General features: G+C 43.8%; 1 protein-coding gene across 2 annotated transcripts in view; it reads left to right on the forward strand.

Annotated features, from left to right (window-relative positions):
- Positions 1-12443: 12443 nt before the first annotated feature.
- Cep72 (centrosomal protein 72) overlaps positions 12444-20945 on the forward strand; it is a 42995-nt gene continuing 34493 nt past the window's right edge. For both annotated transcript variants that reach the window (XM_052742884.1, XM_052742883.1), the window contains exons 1-3: positions 12444-12522; positions 15046-15173; positions 17286-17478. In XM_052742884.1, the coding sequence (XP_052598844.1) occupies positions 12444-12522; positions 15046-15173; positions 17286-17478 (400 nt within the window). The remainder of the gene's footprint in view (positions 12523-15045; positions 15174-17285; positions 17479-20945) is intronic.

A 20945-nucleotide genomic window follows, 5' to 3' on the forward strand; every position in this document is an offset into this window, starting at 1 on the left:
AAGGTGGCTATTTACATAATATTTTTCCTTTCTTAAAATTTTTTAATCGCTCTACTACATGATTTTTGGTCTAAGGGATCTGAGTTGTGCTACGGGCTCCAGATGTAAACACAATTTTGTGGACTACCAGAAAGACTAAGATTATCTAGCAGTGGGCTTACTGGTTGAAGAACAAAGGCATACCACTGTCCCCTCCTTAGGAGTTAATTCAAATGGGCCTGTCAATCACCTGGATAGGAAAAGACTCCTCAGGAAAGCTGTCTACTCCAGATACTTTAAGAAAATGTTGATTCTGTGGGTTTTGTTGTGGTGTCCTTGATTCCTCTGGCTCTTACAATCCTTCCTCCACTACTTCCTCAGGATTCCCTGAGCTCTGCCTAATGTTTGACTGTGGGTCTCTGAGACTGAATAAACAATCAGGGAGCCTGTGTGGGTCTGACCTAGGTACTCTGCATGTGTGTTATGGCTGAGTAGCTTTGTGTTCTTGTGGGACTCCTAACAGTGGGAGTATTTTGCCTACTTTTGGGACTCTTTTCCTCCTACTGGGTTGCTTTGTCTAGCCTTAATATGAGGGAATGTGCTTAGTCTTATTGCAACTTGATATGCTAGATTTGGTTGATATCCCTGGGACACCTGCCATTTTCTGGAGGGAAACAGAGGAGTGGATCTGGGGGAGAAGGGATGCTGGCTTGGGAGGAGGGGGTCATTGGGAGGAGAGGAGGGAGGGGAATACTGTGGTCAGGATGTAATATACAAGAGAAGAATAAAAAATAAAAAAGATGTAACACATTTTCTTTAACCATTCTTCAGTTGAGGGACATCTAGATTGCTTCCAGTTTCTGGCTATTATGAATAAAGCTGCTATGAACACAGTTGAGCAAGTGTCTTTAAGGTAGGATGGAGTATCCTTTAGATATATGCCCAGAAGTGGTGTAGCTGGATCCTGAGGTAGATCAATTCCCAGTTTTCTGAGAAACCAACATATTGATTTCCAAAGTGGCTGTACAAGTTTGCACTTCCACCACTAGCAGAGGAGTGTTCCCCTTGCTCCCCTTGCCACCTTGAGCTGTCAATGGTGTTTTTAATCTTAGCCATTCTGAGAGGTGTAAGATAGAATCTCAGAGTCATTTTGATTTGCATTTCCCTAATGTCTAAGTATGTTGAACATTTCTTTAAGTGTTTCTCAGCCCTTTGAGATTCTTCTGTTGAGAATTCTCTGTTTAGATCTGAACCCCATTTTTGAATTGGATTATTTAGTTTTTTGATGTCTAGTTTCTTGAGTTCTTTATATATTTTGGATATTAGCCCTCTGTTGAATGTGGAATTAGTAAAAATCTTTTCCCATTCTGAAGGCTGGTGTTTTGTCCTGTTGATAATGTTGTCTCAAGCTTTTCAGTTTCATGAGGTCCCATTTATTAATTGTCAATCTTAATGCCTGTGCTATTGGTGTTCTGTTCAGGAAGTGATACATTTACACAATGGAGTATTACTTAGCTGTTAAAAAATAATATCATGAAATGTGCAAGTAAATTGATGGAACTAGAAAAAAATCATCCTGAGGTAACCCAGACCCAGAAAGACAAAGATGGTATGTACTCACTTATAAGTGGATATTGACTGTAAAGTAAAGGATAATCGTGCTACAATCCACAGACCCAGAGAGGCTAAATAATAAGGAGGACTGTTGGGGGGGGGGGGGGGGCGCAGGGAATGGATCTCCCTGGGAAGGGGAAATAAAATAGAATTCAAGAGTAAACTGGGGGCAGGTACGGACGGGAACAGGAGGGATTAATTAGTTGTCTGGGAGGGTGGTAGAGGGAAAGAGTACTGGGAGAGACCACTGGAACTGGGCACGCATTTCAGGGCGAGGTAGGAACCTAATGCAATGGAAACTTCGAGGAATCCATGAGGGTGACCCGAGCGAAGACTCCTAGTGATGGTGGATATGAAACTTGAACTAGTCATCTTATATAACCAGACTAATGTCTAGCATAATTGTCATCTGAGAGACTTTATCTAGCAACTGATGGGAACAGATGCAGAGGCCCATAGCAAATCATTAGGTGGAGTTTGGTGAATCCTGCAGAAGAGAGTGGGGATGGATTGTAGGAGACAGAGAGGTCAAGACACCACAAGAAAATGGCCCACAGAATCAACTAACCAGGGCCCAAAAGGGCTCACAGAAACTGAAACAACAATCAGGTTACAGCCTGTATGTGTCTGACCTATATCCTCTGCATATGTTATGGTTGTGTAGTTTGAAGTTCCTGTGGTACGACTTACAGTGGGAGCAGGGACTGTCTCTGACTCTTTTGGGGACCCTTTTCCTCCTACTGGGTTCCTTTGTCCAACCTTCATATGAAGGGATGTGCCTAGTTTTATTAGAACTTGATATGCCATTTTGGTTCATATCCCTGGGAGGCCTTCCCTTTTCTGAAGAGAAAGTAAGAGTGGATCTTGGGGAGAGGGGATGTGGGAGGGGGTACTGAGAGGAGAGGAGGGAGTGAAAACTGCGGTTGGGATGTAGTATATGAGAGAAAAATAAAAAGAAAGAAAAAAGGAAATAGTACAAAACCTATCTAAATACACATGCCCGCATAATGGCCCCTTGGTTCATTGCTCACTATCATCCTTGAGATTGTCTCCTGCTGTTTTATAATAAATTGTCTTTCTTCTACACCACACTCTGAGTCTTGTCTGAATTCATTCAGCAGAAAAGTCAAGGACCAGAGAAACAATGGGAAGCTAGAGTGAGATCCTATCCCCAAGTCCATAAAATGCCATCGGCAGCTTGCTGGTATCATGGGACCAAGCAGGTACAGCCAATTCCCCTCAGGACTGTGGTGAAGCACAGGGATGGCAATTATTTTTGGCACCCAGCTCTCCCACAGTAGCATGTCATAGCTTCTTCTTGTGTCCTGCAGCTCAGGTCTCCACCACCTGGTGAGAAGTTAATTCTGTATTATCTGGTAGGTGACTTCAGAAACCCTAGGCTTAGCAGGATGTTGCTATCTAGATTCCCAGCTGAGTAGGTGATTCTCAACTTCACTTAAGATCTTGATCTACTTCCTTGCCTTATGGAATTGAATTTTAAGTAATATAATTAGATGCATGCTGTTGACCCTGAAGAGCTAAGACTCCTGAACATGAAAGGGAAGATGTCAATCATCCACAGCTCAAACTACCAACTCATCTCACCTAAGTCATCCAGTATTACAAAGAAACAAATCTCTGGGAACTTGGCAGCTTAAAACAGACACAAGCCTTTACAAAGCTTTATAAGGAATCTGGGAGGGACAAGAAGGGCTGGTTCTGTGATGGGGTTTTATGTGGCTGTGTCAGCTCTGGGTCAGGTGGTGGGCTACTGAAAGTTGTGTCTTTTCCAGGTCATGTTCATGAGGCTGACAGAGACACTGAGCTGGCAATCCAAGAAAGCATTCAGGATGCCACCACAGCCTTCCACAGCTGTATCTCAGATGACACCCACCACATTTGATACCTTTAAATGGTTCCAAAGTCTAGCCCTGATATGATGACAGATGACCATGTACCCATGTGGTTCCTGTAAACAGGAAAAGAAGGAGCTCACAGTGTTAGGTGGGTTTGCTTTGTTCTGGATAAACGCTGATTAGCTATTTAATGTGTTTCTAGACCTTGAAAATGACAGCCTTTCCTCATTCATGACTACATTTCCACAGGCTAACCCAAAGTCAAGTGTGGCATAAAGACAGTAAAAGAAATTTTTCAGAAGTGATTTTTAAATTGCACTCTTCTCTGAGGGTTACCTGAATACATGATTATACCATGAAAGTTAATCAGCCAACTGAAACACCTACTCTGTAATTAATAGGCATCGATATCTGTAGTGAGAACATGTTGCACAAAGGCTTGATTCTTGTCCAAGGCTGCAAGGACAGAGTTGGGAAGCCTGTAACTCATGTGACTTCTCAGAGCAGCTTCCCAATGATCAATGGGGTTTATCTTAGCAGCTTACCTCACTATGTCTTCACATGGGCTCTGAAACCTGCCACAGTATCCCAGGAGGAAGCAGAAGCCAAGCACCGTACAGGGAGGTCCTAAGGAGGACACTCACGTAAGGTATGTTACAACATATGGTCACAATTGGTCTATCTTACTGTTGTTGTTAATTTTCCCCTGTGTGGTATATACATTAAGCCTCACCATATATGTATATATGTATGTATGTGTGTATATATATATATATATATACACACATATATATGTGTATGTGCGTGTGTGTGTGTGTGTGTGTGTGTGTGTGTGTATGTGTGTACACACACATACACAGGAAAGAACATGGTATAATCTATGACATGTTAGTACTAGCTGAAGTCCCAAGCACCCACTGAAACTCTTGGACATATCCCCAGGGACAAGGGAGATAACTATGTATTGCTGAATATTCCTATTGCTGTAAAAGAGACTGCTTTTACCAAGAAGGACAGAGGTTTGGCACAAGTAGCTAGTGACAGAGCTGTCAATCACGAGGCCATACCAACATTTATGGAGAAACCTCTTCATGAATCAACTCTGTGGTCAGAGAGTCATGTATGACTGAAGAGAGAAGAGGCTTGTCTTGGTTGTTTCTTGGTTTGGTTTGGTTTTCTGGTTTTTGTCACCTTGACACAAGCTAAAGTTATCTGAGAAGAACGAACCACAATTAAGAAAATGCCTTCATAAAACTGATTTGTGGGCAAGCCTGTGAGGCGTTTTCTTGGTTAGTGATTGATGTATAAGGGCCCTGTCCATTGTGGGTGCCACCTGGGCTATTTAAGAAAGTAGGCTGTGCAAACCTGTAAACAGGGTCCCTTCATGACTTAGCTTCAGTTCCTTTCTTGAGCTCCTTCCCTGAATTCCCTCAGTGATTGAGTGTGACCTTAAAGTGTAAGCTAAAATTAACCCTTTCCTCCCCAAGTTTAATTTGGTCACAGTGTTTTATCACAGCAGTAGAAACCCTAACAAGACAAGGCTAAATACATAAGCATGGGTATGTGGGTTTGGGGGCTGCAAAGCAGAAGACTACACACTGGGTAGCTTAGAAAGCCAGACATTCACAGTTCTGAGCTGTATCTCATTAACATACTGTCAGGACCAGTTTCCCTCCATGGCTCTAGAGTGGAATAAAAGGCATGAGGAAACAGGATCTTGCTCTCTTGAGGCTGAGGATTTTGTAGAGGTAAGCTAGTGGATGGCTGTTTTGCTTCTTTGATCTTTCAGCTTTTACCCCAACATCTGGCTCTGGGTTATTTATTATAAGACCTTTTAAGATTCGTATTATGGGTGCTCTCTCTTTCAAAAGCATGGGTTGCTTCCTTCCCTTGGGACCTCTTCTGCTCTTTTCAAAAGGCCATAGTAACCAATCAACCTGTTTCCATAAAAACCTACAGCCAACACTGCCCTTCACTGTGGGAGAAACTAGGCCCTTTCTCCCAGAGCTGAGGACACAAGGAGGTCTGCTCTTATCACATATTGCAAACACCAGAAATAATCCCAGCTAGTGTCACAAAAGAAGAGGTGCCAAGGCTCATGGGCTGCAAAGAAGGAAATGAAACCCTTTGTCTGCTGATGGCTTCACTGTTTACGTGTGTACTTCTAAGAAATTAGCAATGAGACAAGCCCTGCTAGAACTAGTTAGGCAAGGTCCCAAAGCCCAGTGTTGACACACAGAAACCCATCTCTGCTTTATTCATAGCCTAGGAGCACATAGGGATCACAACTCAAGAGTTCAGTGCCATCCCTCATGAGGATTAAAATATGTTCACCAAAGAACATGAAAAGATGCTCAGCTTTGTTATCCACAAAGGAAAACAATAATGCAATGCCACTATGCACCTAGGAGAGAGCACAAAAGAGAGGAAAGAAAGGGAATGATGTATATGAGACAGCAATGTCTTACCTTGGATTTATACAAGAGGAAATAGCTCACCCCAAAGAGAAACCAGCTCATGACTCTATGGTCCATGTGAAAAGATAGTGCAATTGTGACCTTTGAAAAACACTTGATCACAAGTTTTGATTTCTTGTCTTTTCTACTTCCTTGAATTTCCACTCTGAATCTTTAATTTTTCTTCAAATCTCTAAGGGTTTCTATTCAAGGGTATTAAACTAGTCATTTAATACATTTCATAACTAATGTGATATTCATCTTGAAAAGCAAAATAAAACTAAGGCAAGTGTGTGGCATAGCTGCCATTTGATTTAATATAATGCAGGTTGGCACAGAAGTAGAGAAAGACCAAATGAAGTTATGAGATAAAGAAATGGGTCCAATGGAGACCAGCTGAAAAAAATAATCCCAAGCGAGAAGAAACATGAGGCCGAAAGCGTGGAGTCTGAACCCTCACTTGAAAATGGTCAGTGATGGCAGCATGTACTACAAGTAAGAAGGCATACATCCCCATCCCCAGTCTGTGTGGCAAGGGCCACCGAGTTGCCTGAATACTTCTTTGCTGGAGGGCTCCCCCAACTCCATGGCACCCTCCTGGTCAGTCTATATTGCCCTACCATATTCAGCCTCATTCTGACCTGCAGCTTTTTGAGGTCTGTGATCCTTTCCTGTCATTTGCTCTTCTTCAAGGGCTTTGCACGATTCACATCCTAGAATAGGACCTAGAGCCTGGAGGCTTGCAACAGATACTTGAAAGCAGAGGGATGAGGCCCTTCTTTAGGAGAAAGCCAGCAAAGTTCTTGGGCTCTGACCCAGAACACCTGCCTTCCCAGAACACAGGAAGCCAAGAAAGATAGCAGTCAGGGAAAGCTGTGTCAGGACCCTGAAACTGGGTGGAGAAGTTGGCAAGAGTGAGCTCTCCGGTAATGGAGCTCCCCACCCCACCCCACCATACACACAATGACCCCCTGCCAGGTGGATCTTCCTGCCCATCCCTGCATTGCATACTTTTCCATTTTCCTTGTGGTTTCATGTCACACTGTGCATCCCACCTTGAGATTCTAAGACATCAGTCACATCGGCATCGGCAGATCAAGAGCCAGTTGCTAAACACACCCCTTGAAGTTGCTGGGAATTCAGGTGTGTGTCGGCTGGCCCTGTATGTGGACCAGGTGTGGGTGACTTAGGACTTCAAAGGTCTTGGGCAGGAAAGAGGTTGTAAGCTCAAATAGGTGAGTCAGGTCCATTGTTTCATATATCTGAAAAAAATCAATTGAGTCCAAAGTAAAACATGTATTTAACCAGCAAAAGTGTATGGCTAATTGGTTTTTAAAGGATGTGCTTCCTGATCCTTGATACCAAAAGGGACCTGAGATTAAAAAACAAAACAAAACAAAAAACAATTTGCAAGGACTGAGTTCTGGAAATGGCTATCTGAGGCCAAGTGAGCACAGAAAATAGGAAAATAGCAGAGTCCGCAGAAGATAGCTCTGTCTTTCCTTTAGGGGTAGTACTACTCCAGTGAGAATTAGCACAGAAAAACCTGCAAGCATGTGCCAACAGAAACAGCAGGCTGATGGGGGGGGGGGTAGGCCCTCCCAGGGATCACTATGTCTAATAGGTGAAAGCTTGGCCTTCTCTGCACCGGCTCTGGGTCAGAGCCAGGCATGTCCCCGACTCCCTGGCTCCTTGCCTTATTCTTCTGTAAGATGGGCTCTTAATTTAGATAGCACTTACAATGCTCCTGCCCCAAAGAGTCCAAAGGTGAAGTTGCAGGCCGCTGTGCCCCAGGTGTTCTCAGAGAACAGGTTCTCAATCCTGAAGAATATCTGGTAGGTTTTGTGGCTCTTAGGATGGCTGTGTCTGGATCCTTATCAACTTTAGATGCTTCTATGGAGAGCAGCAGAGGCAGGTGCTACTGTGTGCTACCGCAGTGAGTGTGATATGAGCCCTGCCTGGGAATAGCTTCTGAGAGTCAGAGAGGAGTAGGACTCTGAAGCCATCTTTTGTCTCTGTTGAAGTTTTTCTCCTGTGTCCTGCCCACTCCCGCAGTCCCGCGGTCCTGTAGTCCGGCCTCCACTCAGACCCAAATGAACACACAGAGGCTTAATATTAATTAAAACTGCTTGGCCATTAGCTCAGGCTAACTACTGACTAGCTCTTACACTCACACTCAGCCCATTTCTGTTCATCTATATGTCACCACATATTCCATGGCTTTACCTGTGTGCCATTTCATGCTGCTCCCTGGACAGTGGGCTGGCGTCTCCTGACTCAGCCTTTCTCTCCCAGAATTCTCCTTCTCTGCTTATCCCACCTATACTTCCTGCCTGGCTACTGGCCAATCAGCATTTTATTTATCAACCAATCAGAGCAACACATTCACAGCATACAGAGCAACATCACCCACCACACATGCAGGCTCAGGGCTGATATATACTGGAAATGTGGGTGAGAACTTTGGACAGTAGCAATGTGACCTGACCAGACCTCTCTGGAATTTCTGAAGAGACAGTGAACATCTGTGAACAACTTTCTATGTTAGGGCCTCATCAAGCTGTCTTCTATATTCTGTTGTCTTGGTGCATTTTGGATTTGGAATGTATATAAGTTGTCATAATCAAATGGAGTTATTTGTATTAAAATCAACCAAGGTACATTGAAAACCTCCAGAGGTTGTGAAGAAGGGGAATCTCATGCTCATGTGCCTGAATAGCAATAGCTATCTATGGACTAAGACTCTGGCAGAGTCAGAGCCAGGCAGAAACTACCCCAGCCTCACATGGGAAACTTCTGCCAGTACTGCCTGTCCACATTTGAGTTATCGACATCCTGGTTTCTTATCCTGATAGCCAAGGATTAGTGTTTCAAAACAACTTATGCAGGCTTTTCACTTTACCTTTGAAAGTCTTCTTTTGTCTCATGTCCTGAGAATGCCTCAAATAAATGACTCACATGGTCTCCTTGTGGTGTTCAATCCCAAACACGGGAGTCTTTAGATACTCTCTGTGATTAAGGTTGACAAATGTGTGAAGTGTTGTTTCTGTAGCTGCTTTATCAAATTACTAGAGACTTGGTCCCTTGAAACAACACTGACTTCTTTTCTCACAGTCCTGGAGGACACAAGTCCCACACAAAGTTATGGGCAGAGTTGGGCTCCCTTTGCAACACCAGGGAGGGGCTTTGCTGGTTTCTCAAGCTCCTATGACCCTAGGTGCTCCCAGACGAGGGCTACCTCACCTCAGCCTCTCTTCAGCCTCCACTGGATCCTCTTGGGAGTGTCTTTTGACTTTTACAAGGACTGCATGTGGGCCAGCCTAATATCCCAGGCAAATCTCAAGATTCCTGGGCAACTTTTCTTCTGTCTTATGAGGTGACATTTGACATGTGAACATTTTTCCTGGCATCTCAGGCAATTCATGCTGTTGTGAGATGCTATGGACTTCAACAGCATATGCTCCTTTCTCAGGCTTGGCATCCAATCAGGCCTGGTCAGATCCACTACTGGGGACCGGTCTTCCTGCTTCCTTTCTTGACAGAGAATAAGGAAACAGCTTGCTGATGCCTCTTGAAAGGGATTGATCTGTGTAAGGTTCCCTCACTGGATTAGCTAATGGGTATGGTAAGATACCTTGATATAGGCCTCCAGGCCCATACCAATTGTGTTTACATGAAGCAGCCATGGGAAGGGCCTTGCATATCTCTGTACATTTTAGTGTGTGTGTGTGTGTGTGTGTGTGTGTGTGTAATATATTGACAACTCCCAAACACTAATGTTGATTTTAACTAGTAGAGATACAGCTAGGGAGAAGAGTTCTTCATTTAACATTTAAGAATGAACAGTTGCAACAGGGAAGGAAGCTGGCCCTGGGTCAGAGCCTCTTTAAGAGTAGGAGCAATGGGAACAGTGTGGGAAGCCCCTATCCCCCATTCCTGCTTCACTCCCTGAGGTAGCAAAACCTTTTTGCCTTCAAGGATGACAGCCATTCTGCATTCAGCCACAGCTTACACTTCCCTCACACAGCCCCTCCCTGCTCAAGTCTCCTCCTGAAGTACTACATGTGGCTCTTATTGGCTGCTCAGTACCCTTTGCCCACAGCTGCTGAGTTTTAACACTAGTCTGGGGAGACACAGTCAGAGCCAGAGCCTTTAGCAGCTGTGTGCCTTGTGCCAATGGGAAGTCCACCTATGAGCATGGGAAGGTACCTTTCAGCATTGTCAGCAGGCTGGTACGGCTCCTGCTTGGCTTCAGGAGGAAGTACTGTTGTGTGCTTCCCTGTGGTAACACACAAACCCAGATTTTGTAACAAGAAAGAAAGACCTAACTCAGCTAACTTGGAGCATACTAGAGTACTCTCCTATAAGCAGGATGGTGGGAGCCAACAGAGCCACCCATTGCTCTATGAGGCCCACGAGGACACAGGGCCAGGGGGACCTGGATGAGCCCTCCTCCTATCTAAAATCCCCAGTCAATACCACAGCCTCCTCCTGTTAGCATTTAGGCATCTGTAGTGGTCTACCTTTAGGGTCCTGACAGGATACGTCCTCAGCTACAGCCACTAAGAGCATACCCTGCGCACATTCACTACTTTCCCTTATAAAAGGCAGGCCTTGCCCACCTCCTGTCTCTTTCTCTTCCTTAGCTCTGGTCCCCAGGGACAGGTCTCTGCCCCCTTCTCTGCCCCTGTTCTCCCATCCCCCAATAAACCTTCCATGTGGGCCTATTGTATGGTGTGACTCCTTCCTGAAGTTTTTAAATTACAACACCTCCTTCTACTCCTTATGGCCAAAGACAGTCATGGAGAAAGGCAAAAACCTTCAGGGGCCAGCTTGAACCCACATTTTCTTCTGGCATACATGGGTCACCCACACGTTGCCCTGCTTCCTTACTGGTCTTTTTGAAGATGGCTGGCCCTATATTTTGGAGGCCCACAGGTTCAGGGATTCAGGCTGAGGAGTGAGAGCCTCCATGGAAGATCCTAGAAAACAGCAAGGGGTATCAGGTAGAAAGAGTCAGGGAGGTCTCCTCTATCCCCTACTAATTCAGCTGGCCTCACAAGAGGCAGTCCTCACAAGCCCTATCCATAGCTAGAGTGGCTCTCCTTACTCCATCTCAGACATCTAACAAATGCCAAGATTGGAGAGAGAGTATGTGAGATCGAGAGAATGTTCTGGGTGGAAGAGCTGCCTGCAAATCTCTAGGTGGTAAGGAAGATGAACCTCAGGAGGGAGTGGGGGGAAGGTGAACAGAAGTGGGAGTGGACGCGAATACCCGGGGCACTAGCAGCTGCTACTACAGACCCCAGCTAAGGAAGGTTCCTGCTAAGGAAACTTCGGGTCCAGATGGGAAATCTTTATGAGCTAAGAGGCAGAGGAGATAGCTCCTGATGTGGCCCGGCCTGGTTCACCATCTCTGTCTCCATGTCACATCACTGTTCCCTGCTCTGTGTTTTCACCAGTATCAAATCCATTTCCAGTGCTGTTGGTTCACTTGAAAACACCTCAGATGGAACTTAAGGACATTATCCAATTAGACGTTCACCTGAAAGAAGAAGATTTAGGCACATTAGACAGTTTAAATACATTGGGTTTGGCTCACAATCTAATGTTACCATTGTGGATGGTATTTAATGAACCCCCTTAAAGAGTACTCAGTAGTAGTAACATTAGCATAACCTCCTACTGAGGCTTGTAGGAATCTCTGCAGGATGCATACCTAACCCTTGTCCTTTCCTCAATGAAGATGCAAAACTTTAGTAAGCAGAAATGTTATTTCCAAAGTTTCTGCTGGCACTTCCATTACTGGAAGAGCTGGTCCCAGATCTCTGTCCCAGACAGACTATTCCTCTCCCAAGGGCCCTCTTGGACTCTGACCTCAGTCATGCAAAAAAGGATGAAAGAGGGTGTTTGGAGGTTGTGCTGTGCCCTGAGGTGCCATTCTCAAGGTGGCAACCATAAAAGCTTTTATTTTGCTTCTGAAAAATTTAGGTATCTATCTGTTCACTGCCTGGAAGTCAACTAGATGGACAAAGTTCTACTCAGTAGACCCCAGGTTTGATGAAGGGACTTTCAATGTGTCCTAGGCAGGGAAACACTGTGAAACTTTTGCACCCTGCCTGTCTCTCCAACCACAGGGTGAGGACTAATGGAAGCCTCTCTGTGAAGGGAAATGGTGGGAGGCGAGAGCAGCATCCCAGGGTCTGGGTAAGAGGGAACCTCAGGAGAGAGTGGGGGGGGGGGGGGGGGGGGGGGGGAGGTGAACGGAAGTGGGAGTGGACGCGAATACCAGCGGCACTAGCAGCTGCTACTACAGACCACACTGTGCCCAATGGGGCTGTCCTGGGGAGGGTCCAGAGCAGGGTGAGGTTGCATACAGCCGGTGAGGGTGGCATGGGTGAAACTGCCTCAGAGAAAGTTTTGGATTCAGCCCATGCTCCGCCCTCCCCCTCCGGGGTCCGCCCCTTGCAGAGTTGGTCCTGGCTATCCACTTCGCCACACTGCGCAGGCGCCGCGCGAGGGCGTCCAGTTTGAAAACATGGCGCCAGGACAGCGGTTGGTTCTGTGCGAGGAGACTGTGCGGGAGCGCAGCGGCCTGGGTCCCCACCGGGACCTGGGTACGTGTGGGACCGACACCTGGGGTTCAGGGTTTCCCGCGGGAGGCCTGCCTGGTCTGGCAGTTGTGCCTCAGTGCGGACGCCGCTTCGCCGAAGACGGTCTTGGCCGGTTGAGGGGGTGGGGTGGGGAGGGCGTGGCTGCGGTCCCTGGGAGCCTGTGGGCCCGGCCGGGTTTGGACGTGATGCGGTGCTCAGGCTGAGCCAGCCCGTTTTTCTCAGCTTCCTTCTCTGCCTTCTTGGGTTCCTACGTGGTATTTCGTTGAGGGTTTTTGTATTTGTGTTTCTGAGGGATGCAGGTCTGTTTTTATATGGTTTGGACATCAGGGCCTCACGTTTTGTGCAAGAGTTAGTGTAGAATTTGTGCTGATTTTTTTACTTTTTTTCATGGACTTTTCCAATGAAACCATGCAGGCCTAGATTTTTCCATTGTTGAATATTTTAAGTTACAAATTCTGTTTTTTAAATTATAGTGGTTTCACCTGAGTGAATTTTTGTTACCTTTTTTTCTTTTAACTGAATACATGTTTTTTCTTAGTTGTCAAGCATGTGTATATAGAGATGTCTGTAGCATTCTCTTACTAGTTTATTAATGCTTGTGGGGGGTCTGTAAGGATATCCCCATTTTCATGAATGATGCTGGTAATCTGGCTTTGTTTTTCAGTCATGTTGGAGATTTATGATTGTTATTGATTATTTCAATACACCACTTTGGGGTTGGTTGATTTGTCTCTTTGTTTTTAAATTTTTCCTTTTTTATTTAGTTTTTGGTTTTTGAAGACAGGGTTTCTCTGTGTAGCTTTGTGCCTTTCCTGGAACTCACTCTGTAGACCAGGCTGGCCTTGAACTCACAGAGATCCGCCTGCCTCTGCCTCCCTGGGATTAAAGGTGTGTGCCACCACCGCCTGGCTTTCTACTTATTTTCTTTGTGCTTGCTTTGCATTTATTTTACTCTTTGGACTCTAGAAGCAAAACGTTATTAAATGAATTAAAGCTTGTTTTTATAATTTAAATATTTTAATCTATAAATCTCTCTTTAAGCACCACTTAACTGCATACACGTTTGTTAGTGTTGTATTTCCCTCCTGTTTGGAAATTACTGGAGATACAACCTAGAGCCTGCATATGCTAAGCAAATGCTCTATCATGGAACTTCACCCCAACCTTTTATAGTTTTTCAAGTGTGATATTAAGCGAGTAAGACCTTGATCTCCATATTTAGCCCAAGCTGGCCTTGAATTTTTAGTCAGATTCCCAAGTAGCCGGGATTACAAGCAGTTGCCACCATGACTGGCTCTGATTTTCATTGATTCCAATTTGCTTTTAAAATATTCCTTTAGGTATCTTCTCAGACCTATGAATTACTTAAGAACTACTCACTTTTTTATACTTACTTTAGAAATTTGTTTTTAAAAAATCTCATGTTTGGAGGTTTTCTTGTTATTTTACTTGTTGATTCTAGTGTAATTCTATTATGGTCAGAGAACAGACTGTGTATGATTTTAGTTTTCTTAAATCTGCAGAGACTGTTTAATGACCCTGAATCTGCTTTCTATTAGAGAGTGTTCCAAGTACACTTGAAAAGTGTGCTGTTGAATGGAATGAGTATCAGGTTGATCTTCTTGGCTGGTAGTGTTCAGTTTAGTCAGAGGATTTTCTGTCTAGTGATTTTGTTATTTTCTAAGAGGGTATATTAGTTGTTTTTTTAATTTCCTGTATGAAATACCTGATAAGAAGCAACTTAAAAGAGAAAAGGTTTATTTTGACTCACAGTTGGAGGAGATAAAAGTCAAGTGAGGAAGGCCTAGTGGCTAGAGTGTAAGCCTGCTGTTCACATTTGCATTTGCAGTTAGGAAGCAGACAGTGAAGAATGCTAGTGCTCAGCCTACTTTCCAAATTTATTTATTATTTACTTATTCACTCATTTGTTGATTCTTTTGGAGACAAAGTCTCTCTATATAACCCTGGCTGTCCTTGAACCTGCTAAGAAGTAGTGGTGCATACCTGTAATCCTAGCACATAGGAGTCTAAAGCAAGAAGATCTGGCATTCAAGGCCATCCTTGGCTGCCTAGATTTGTCTCAAAAACAAACAAAAAAATCAAGAACATTAACGAAGACTCTATTCAAGGCTGTTGAGATGGGCTCAGGCCCTGTTGCAGTACGGTTTTGCAGTGTGAGGAAAGAAGATTCTGTTCCCAGTATGATATCGGGAAGTAGATGTTTTAGCTGACAAATGACAGGCAGAGATCCATAGATGGACCATTACTGAGAGGAAAAGAGGGAGCAGAATCTTGCACTGGGGGATGAGGGATCAAGGTGAGCAGACCTGAGGGCAGGGAATTCTTGCTAACCTTTGATTTATAGGAAGTGCACTGGTGGGCCTAGGATAGCCTAATCACTTTGGTCAAGCAGAGTGTCTTGACAGTATCTGCTATATTTCTAAAATAATCTCACCAAATTGAATTTTCTATTATACTATTTTCAATTTTAAAAAGGATTAAAATCTTACAATTTTCTATTCTTAGCTGAGCTTCGATCTCTGTCTATTCCTGGAACATACCAAGAGAAGATAACTCACCTGGGGAACTCTCTGATGCGTTTGACAGCTCTAAAATCCTTAGATCTCTCACGTAACTCCTTGGTTAGTCTTGAGGTGCGTTTTAGGCTTGTTAAAATTTATCACTATCAGTATCAGAGGAACATACTTTAATGGTTAAAAAAATGCAACATGTTTTGAAGCTGTACAAAGAATGCTTATAAACTGTACATTTAGAATGATTGTGTTATGTTGTCACTACTGTTCATCTAAAGCTAAGTGCCTTACCCACCCCATTCTATCTTTAACCTACTTTGAATACCAAAGTAATGGATTTCTAAAGAAGATGGATTATCGATGACTTTGGGGGTCCAGCCCCTCGATAGTCCCCTCCCAGGGTCCGGGAAGAATATACAACCAGATGATAATTAATCTTTAATGAAAAGAAATGAATCTATGTACACGAAACTCCTTAGTCCATACACTTTATTCTTCTGAGTCAGTTCTCTCTATATACAGCTTCTATTCTGCTCTCATGTCTAGCTCCTTTCTTGCTTGATTTCTCCCTACATTAACCTGCTGTCCCCTCTAAGTTCTATCTTAATTCTCTCATCTTAGTTCTGCCCCATCTAGGTTCTCATCCATCTAGTTCTTTCCCATCTTAGCTCCTCATCTCCTTCTTTCTATCTTGTTCTTCCTCATCTTGTTCTTCCCCATCTGACTCTTCCTCATCTTCCATCTTGTTCCTCTATTACTCTCTTCTCGCCCTTCAGTCTAGTTCTTCCCCAACTCAGTTTGTTCCTCTCAAGTTCTTACCCATCTAGTTCTCCCATTCTCTTTTCTCTTCTCTGTCTCCTTATTCTCTCAGTTCTCTCTAAGTCTCTCTGGAATCCAGTTATAAACCCAAGCAATAACAATCCTCTGGCCTAGCAAAGTCTCCAGGCTTGAATTCTATGGGGTCATAAAGATAGGTAAGAATTTTCCTCAGGTAGTGACTGTCAGATCTTCTTTTACAACCCAAAATGGAGTGAGTGGTAAAAGAGAAAGTCAACTGAGTGCTAATGACCGGTTAGTATATCAAAAGGGGATCTATGTGCTCAGTCTACATTCTTAGAAGTGGTTAGGTAAGAAGTTAGGGGTCTATTAGTAAAGTTGAATAAGAAAGGAGGGTCTCACCCTAAATTGCACAAGAAATAAAGCTATCCTCCTGACCTAGGAGACAAGTATTATTTTGTATGGCCTTGGTGGATGCTTGATAGGCACGCAAGAAAATCATTTTAGGAACCAGCTAATACACACACACACACACACACATACACACACACACACACATATATATAATATATATATGTATATATATAATATATATACACACAAAAGCTAAAATATCACCAGACTTCTTAAGCCATGGCTTGACTTTTGGAGAAGTCCTTGACTTTTCCAAGTAGTAGCTTTTGTGATAGTAGCTGGATTCCATTATGTTTTCCTGCAGCTTGCAGCAATGGATTATCTTTAAATGGAGTGAAACAAGATCCCAAAGACTAAAGTGTGCATGCCCATCCCTCTTCATCCTTTCATCTGCTGTGTTTCCTTTTTCTGTACTTTATATCTATTCGTGGCGTGGCATTAGCCTTCAACCCTCAATGGCAATGTGTGAATTTGAGGCTCATTGCAGGTGCCCAGTCATGATGAGTAAGGAGTCCCCCAAAGTGACACGTGTGGGAAGTTTGTATAAACACTACTTATGGCTCAATTCAGAGAGGAGGGCCTTGCCTTGAAAGAAACATGCGGTGTCATTACCTGGGAAGATGTTACTTGGTAGAGATTGTTTTTTGGTGTTGGTTTCAGAGTCTGACTCAGTTAGGTACAAGCTCCAGCTTTAGCTAAACCAAGGGTTGGCTCCTCTCTCAAACCCTAAGCATTAGCCTCCTGATCTGGGTGTGTGCAGAGTAAATGAAATTGTGTAAATTATATAGCTTGATTCATAACTGGGCACTCAGGAGAGAGTATCTGTGCTTACTACTGTTGGGACTCAACAGACCTGTATTCAGACACCCCATATGGTTGCTGTCCTATATGAAACATAGAACTTCACAAAAGAGAACATGTTGCATTGTTAGTTTTTTCTGAGAATAGTATGTGTTCATTATAAGTGTGTTTAAATTGGTTAGCTCCTACCAATGTTTTATTTCTCATGATGCACTAATTGAGATATTTTCTTATTAATAGGGCATTCAGCATCTGGTCTTCTTGGAGAATCTCAATCTCTACTACAACTGTATTTCTTCATTAGCAGAAGTATTTAGGCTCCACTCCCTGACAGAGCTCCAGGATGTGGACTTCCGGCTTAACCCCGTTGTGAAGAATGAGTCTGACTATCGCCTATTTGTTGTGCACATGCTCCCCAAGCTCCGACAGCTAGGTAGGTGGAGGAGCCATTGTACTCACATCCTCATGCAGTGGAGTCATTTTTATGCTCCTGGATAGGTTTTGCTGTTGTTCCCTGATGGAAACTGAAGCTGTGTTCTTGCACTGATGGCCTAAATCCCTGTTAGCTCTGGGGTATTCTTCATCCTCACTGGGTCAGTCTTTCTAGCCAGACAGCCCAGCCTAATCACCAAGTTCCAGGCCTAGTGAGAGGCCTTACTTCAAAAAACAAGATGGATAGCTCCTGAGAAAAGACACCCAAGGGCAGTTTACATTTGACCCCCACATGCACACATACATGTACATGCACTAGCAAGCACATGTAATACACACACACACACACACACACACACATGCCCCACCGCCACCACCACCAATAGCAGCAGCAAAATGCCAAATTTACAGCCCGTTCCTGAGTTCATATCTTTAAGTTCCCAGGATAGTTTCTTGTAAGACAAGGAGCTTGTAACCATTTCCTGGCATTTCTGTTGTTATCAGGATCAGACCTCCTGTCATAGTGGCCATTGGAAACCTTGCCCTTCTAAACCCAGAGGGTCATCAAAGTAGTAGAACCACTGAAGGTCTACTAGAAATAATAGAAAAATAGACTACTTTGCCTTTATAGCAAATGCCTGCAAGCAAAGATGCCATTCAAAGTCTTTTGGAAAAAGTAAAGTTTAGATGCCAGTCTTTGGGTCAGTGGGTAAGAGTGAGTAAAGATACTTGCTACCAAGTCTGATGACCTGAATTAATTCCCAGTAACCACATGGTGGGAAGAGAGAACTGACTGCTGCAAGTTATTTTCTGACCTCCACATATGCACTGTGATACATGTGCACCCACACTCATACATATAAATATATTCATAAATTAAATATAATTTTAAAAAATAGATGCTATTTTTTAGTTAACAGTAGCAAAAAGAGACTGGTGTGGCTTGAGTGTCTACAAGCTTCTCTAGTTAATTCTGCCTGACCCTTGTATGTAGACAGGCATGGGTTGGCCAGATCTGAGTCAGCCTCGGTTTTATACCCAGTACATAAATACAGGAGAGACATTGTCAGTCAGCCTTCCCATAGATAGTCTGCATGCCAGCCTTGCACAGCCACTCTTCAGCCCTGGGAGATGGGCACTATGTAAGCCCTGTCCTGTGGGTTTATCAGTAGGTCAAGAGCGTTTATGAGGAAACATCAAATTGAACTCATCCATACAGTCTGGGCTGTCATGTCTTAGTGCCAAGGACTAGAATGTTTTGGTCATGAACTAGTCTTTCATGTGTAAATGGTGTTCTTATACCTTAAGCTCCCTTTCTCTGTATCTTCAAGATGTTTCTAGAGATAACAGAAGAATTTAGCAGCATGAAAGCACATGTTCCTTTTATTTCATCCTTCTGTAACAGTATAAATTATTGGGGACGGATTAGTCCTTGCAAAGCAGTCCTTTCTTTGGTCAGCTATAATTTAGCTATTACCAGAAGTCACCTGTTTAGTAACTCAGTTGGAAGTGTATTCTTCAATCCTCTGAAGGTGATTTGAGGACCTGACATAATAGCCCTGAGTAAATGAGCTAGCCTTTCCTAGCCCAGCCGGTTTCATTTCCATAAGAGCTCAGTTCCTAGGGCAGAATGGGCCGGTAGCAGTGGTGGGCAAACCTGTCTCATTTGTGGCTGGTAGTCCATTGCCCCTGCAGTGGTGACCATGTGTCTCTAGCCTCAAAGTACAGTTGTTGGTTAAAAGCTGGAGAGTGCTTAGTGCCTGCACCTTCTGTGTATTGACCCAGAGAGCCCAGCTCTAGCACATTGTGAGCGCTGACACTATTGTTCCAGTCCTCATGAGAAACTCCATGTTCTACATACAGTTCAGTTTTGAAGAAAGCACAGGTGTGTACTATAGACCTTCTGAGGGCATGGACGCTGTTAGACCACAAGTGCTGAGCAGATGGGCTATGTGCCCAGAGCACACTGTTTAGTTAAAACATACTTGAAATTTCTATGTTTAATCTGAAGACAGTTGGGAGGGATAAGTGCTTATGTGCTATTCTTTATTTGACTGTTTAAGTAACTTATAAACAGTTGAGTTTGGCTTTGTTTTTAGAAGCATTACAACTATGAGTAATCTTGAGATTCTTCAGTTTTAACTCACTGCCTTCCCCTTGCCAAGAAAGTTTAGATCAGAATCATAAAGAGTTTATATGGAGAAAGAATGTAAGAGGTATTTTCATAAAGCAAAGGGATGTTACTGAAGTCATAGTCATTGGGAAAATCCTGTCTAAAGGCTCTGGATCAGCAGATGCTAGAAGAGGAGCTTCTTGATCCTATACAGGGCCTGCAGAGGGGCTTGGTCCTGGTTGTAGGTGGGAATTTGGAAGGCTCTGGATAGGTTGTAGAAGAAGTAGCAAAAGAGTAGCCTGGGGGTTATAGGATACATTAATCCTATACATTTCCTTGTAGCTAGAGTTTTCCTGCCTGGCCCACAGTCAGGACAAATCTCTCTCACCTGCCAGTCCCACAGCCGCTCAGACCTGACCAAGTAAACACAGAGACTTACATTGGTTACAAACTGTATGGCCATGGCAGGCTTCTTGCTAACTGTTCTTATAGCTTAAATTAATCCATTTCTATAAATCTATACCTTGCCATGTGGCTTGTGGCTTACCGGCATCTTCACATGCTGTTTCTCATCACGGTGGCTGGCAGTGTCTCTCTGACTCAGCCTTCCACTTCCCAGCTTTATTCTCCTCCTTGTCCCGCCTATACTTCCTGCCTAGCCACTGGCCAATCAGTGATTTATTTATTGACCAATCAGCAACACACTTGACATACAGACCATCCCACAGCATTTCCTGCTGCAGGAAAGGATATGGAAGGGGGTGAACTTTATTGGCTTTAGAAGTTTTGCATTTGAGTTCTGGTGGAATAGTCCAGGATTTGTACTGCCTCTGAGGGGAAGGTAGCTCAGCTTAGACACATCCTGCTAGTCTAGAGAAAAGACATGTAATTATACAACATTGTGGGGTTTTCCCTCACTTTTTACTATTTTCTGTAATTTTGTGCCATAGGGTAAATACCGTTTAGGAGATAGCATGAGAACTTAACCACATGTCTAACATGAATGATGTGATAAAATGGGAAAGTTCCAAGAGTGAGGGCCTCCTCATTCTCAAGTATTTATGTAAGAGGTTCCAGGAACTCTTGGTCAAGGCCTTCTGAGGCCTCAGATCTCTATTTGGGACATTTGGAATTTCTCCTCTGTCTTTGCGTTCCAGCATTAAGATTCTGAGGACTGGGCTGGAGAGATGGCTCAGCCATTAAAGGCTAGGCTCACAACCAAAATATAAGATTCTGAGGACTTAATTCACCCTTAAGAGCAAACTCACATAGTCTCAGTCTTCTTCAGTATGTTGCAGACTCATCTATGCAGACCCTTTAGTTTGCTTATGTGACAAGACTCATCCAGTGTCTGG

Source organism: Peromyscus californicus, unplaced genomic scaffold, assembly GCF_007827085.1.
Source record: "Peromyscus californicus insignis strain IS unplaced genomic scaffold, ASM782708v3 Scaffold_18__1_contigs__length_77618521, whole genome shotgun sequence".
Classification (NCBI taxonomy): domain Eukaryota; kingdom Metazoa; phylum Chordata; class Mammalia; order Rodentia; family Cricetidae; genus Peromyscus; species Peromyscus californicus.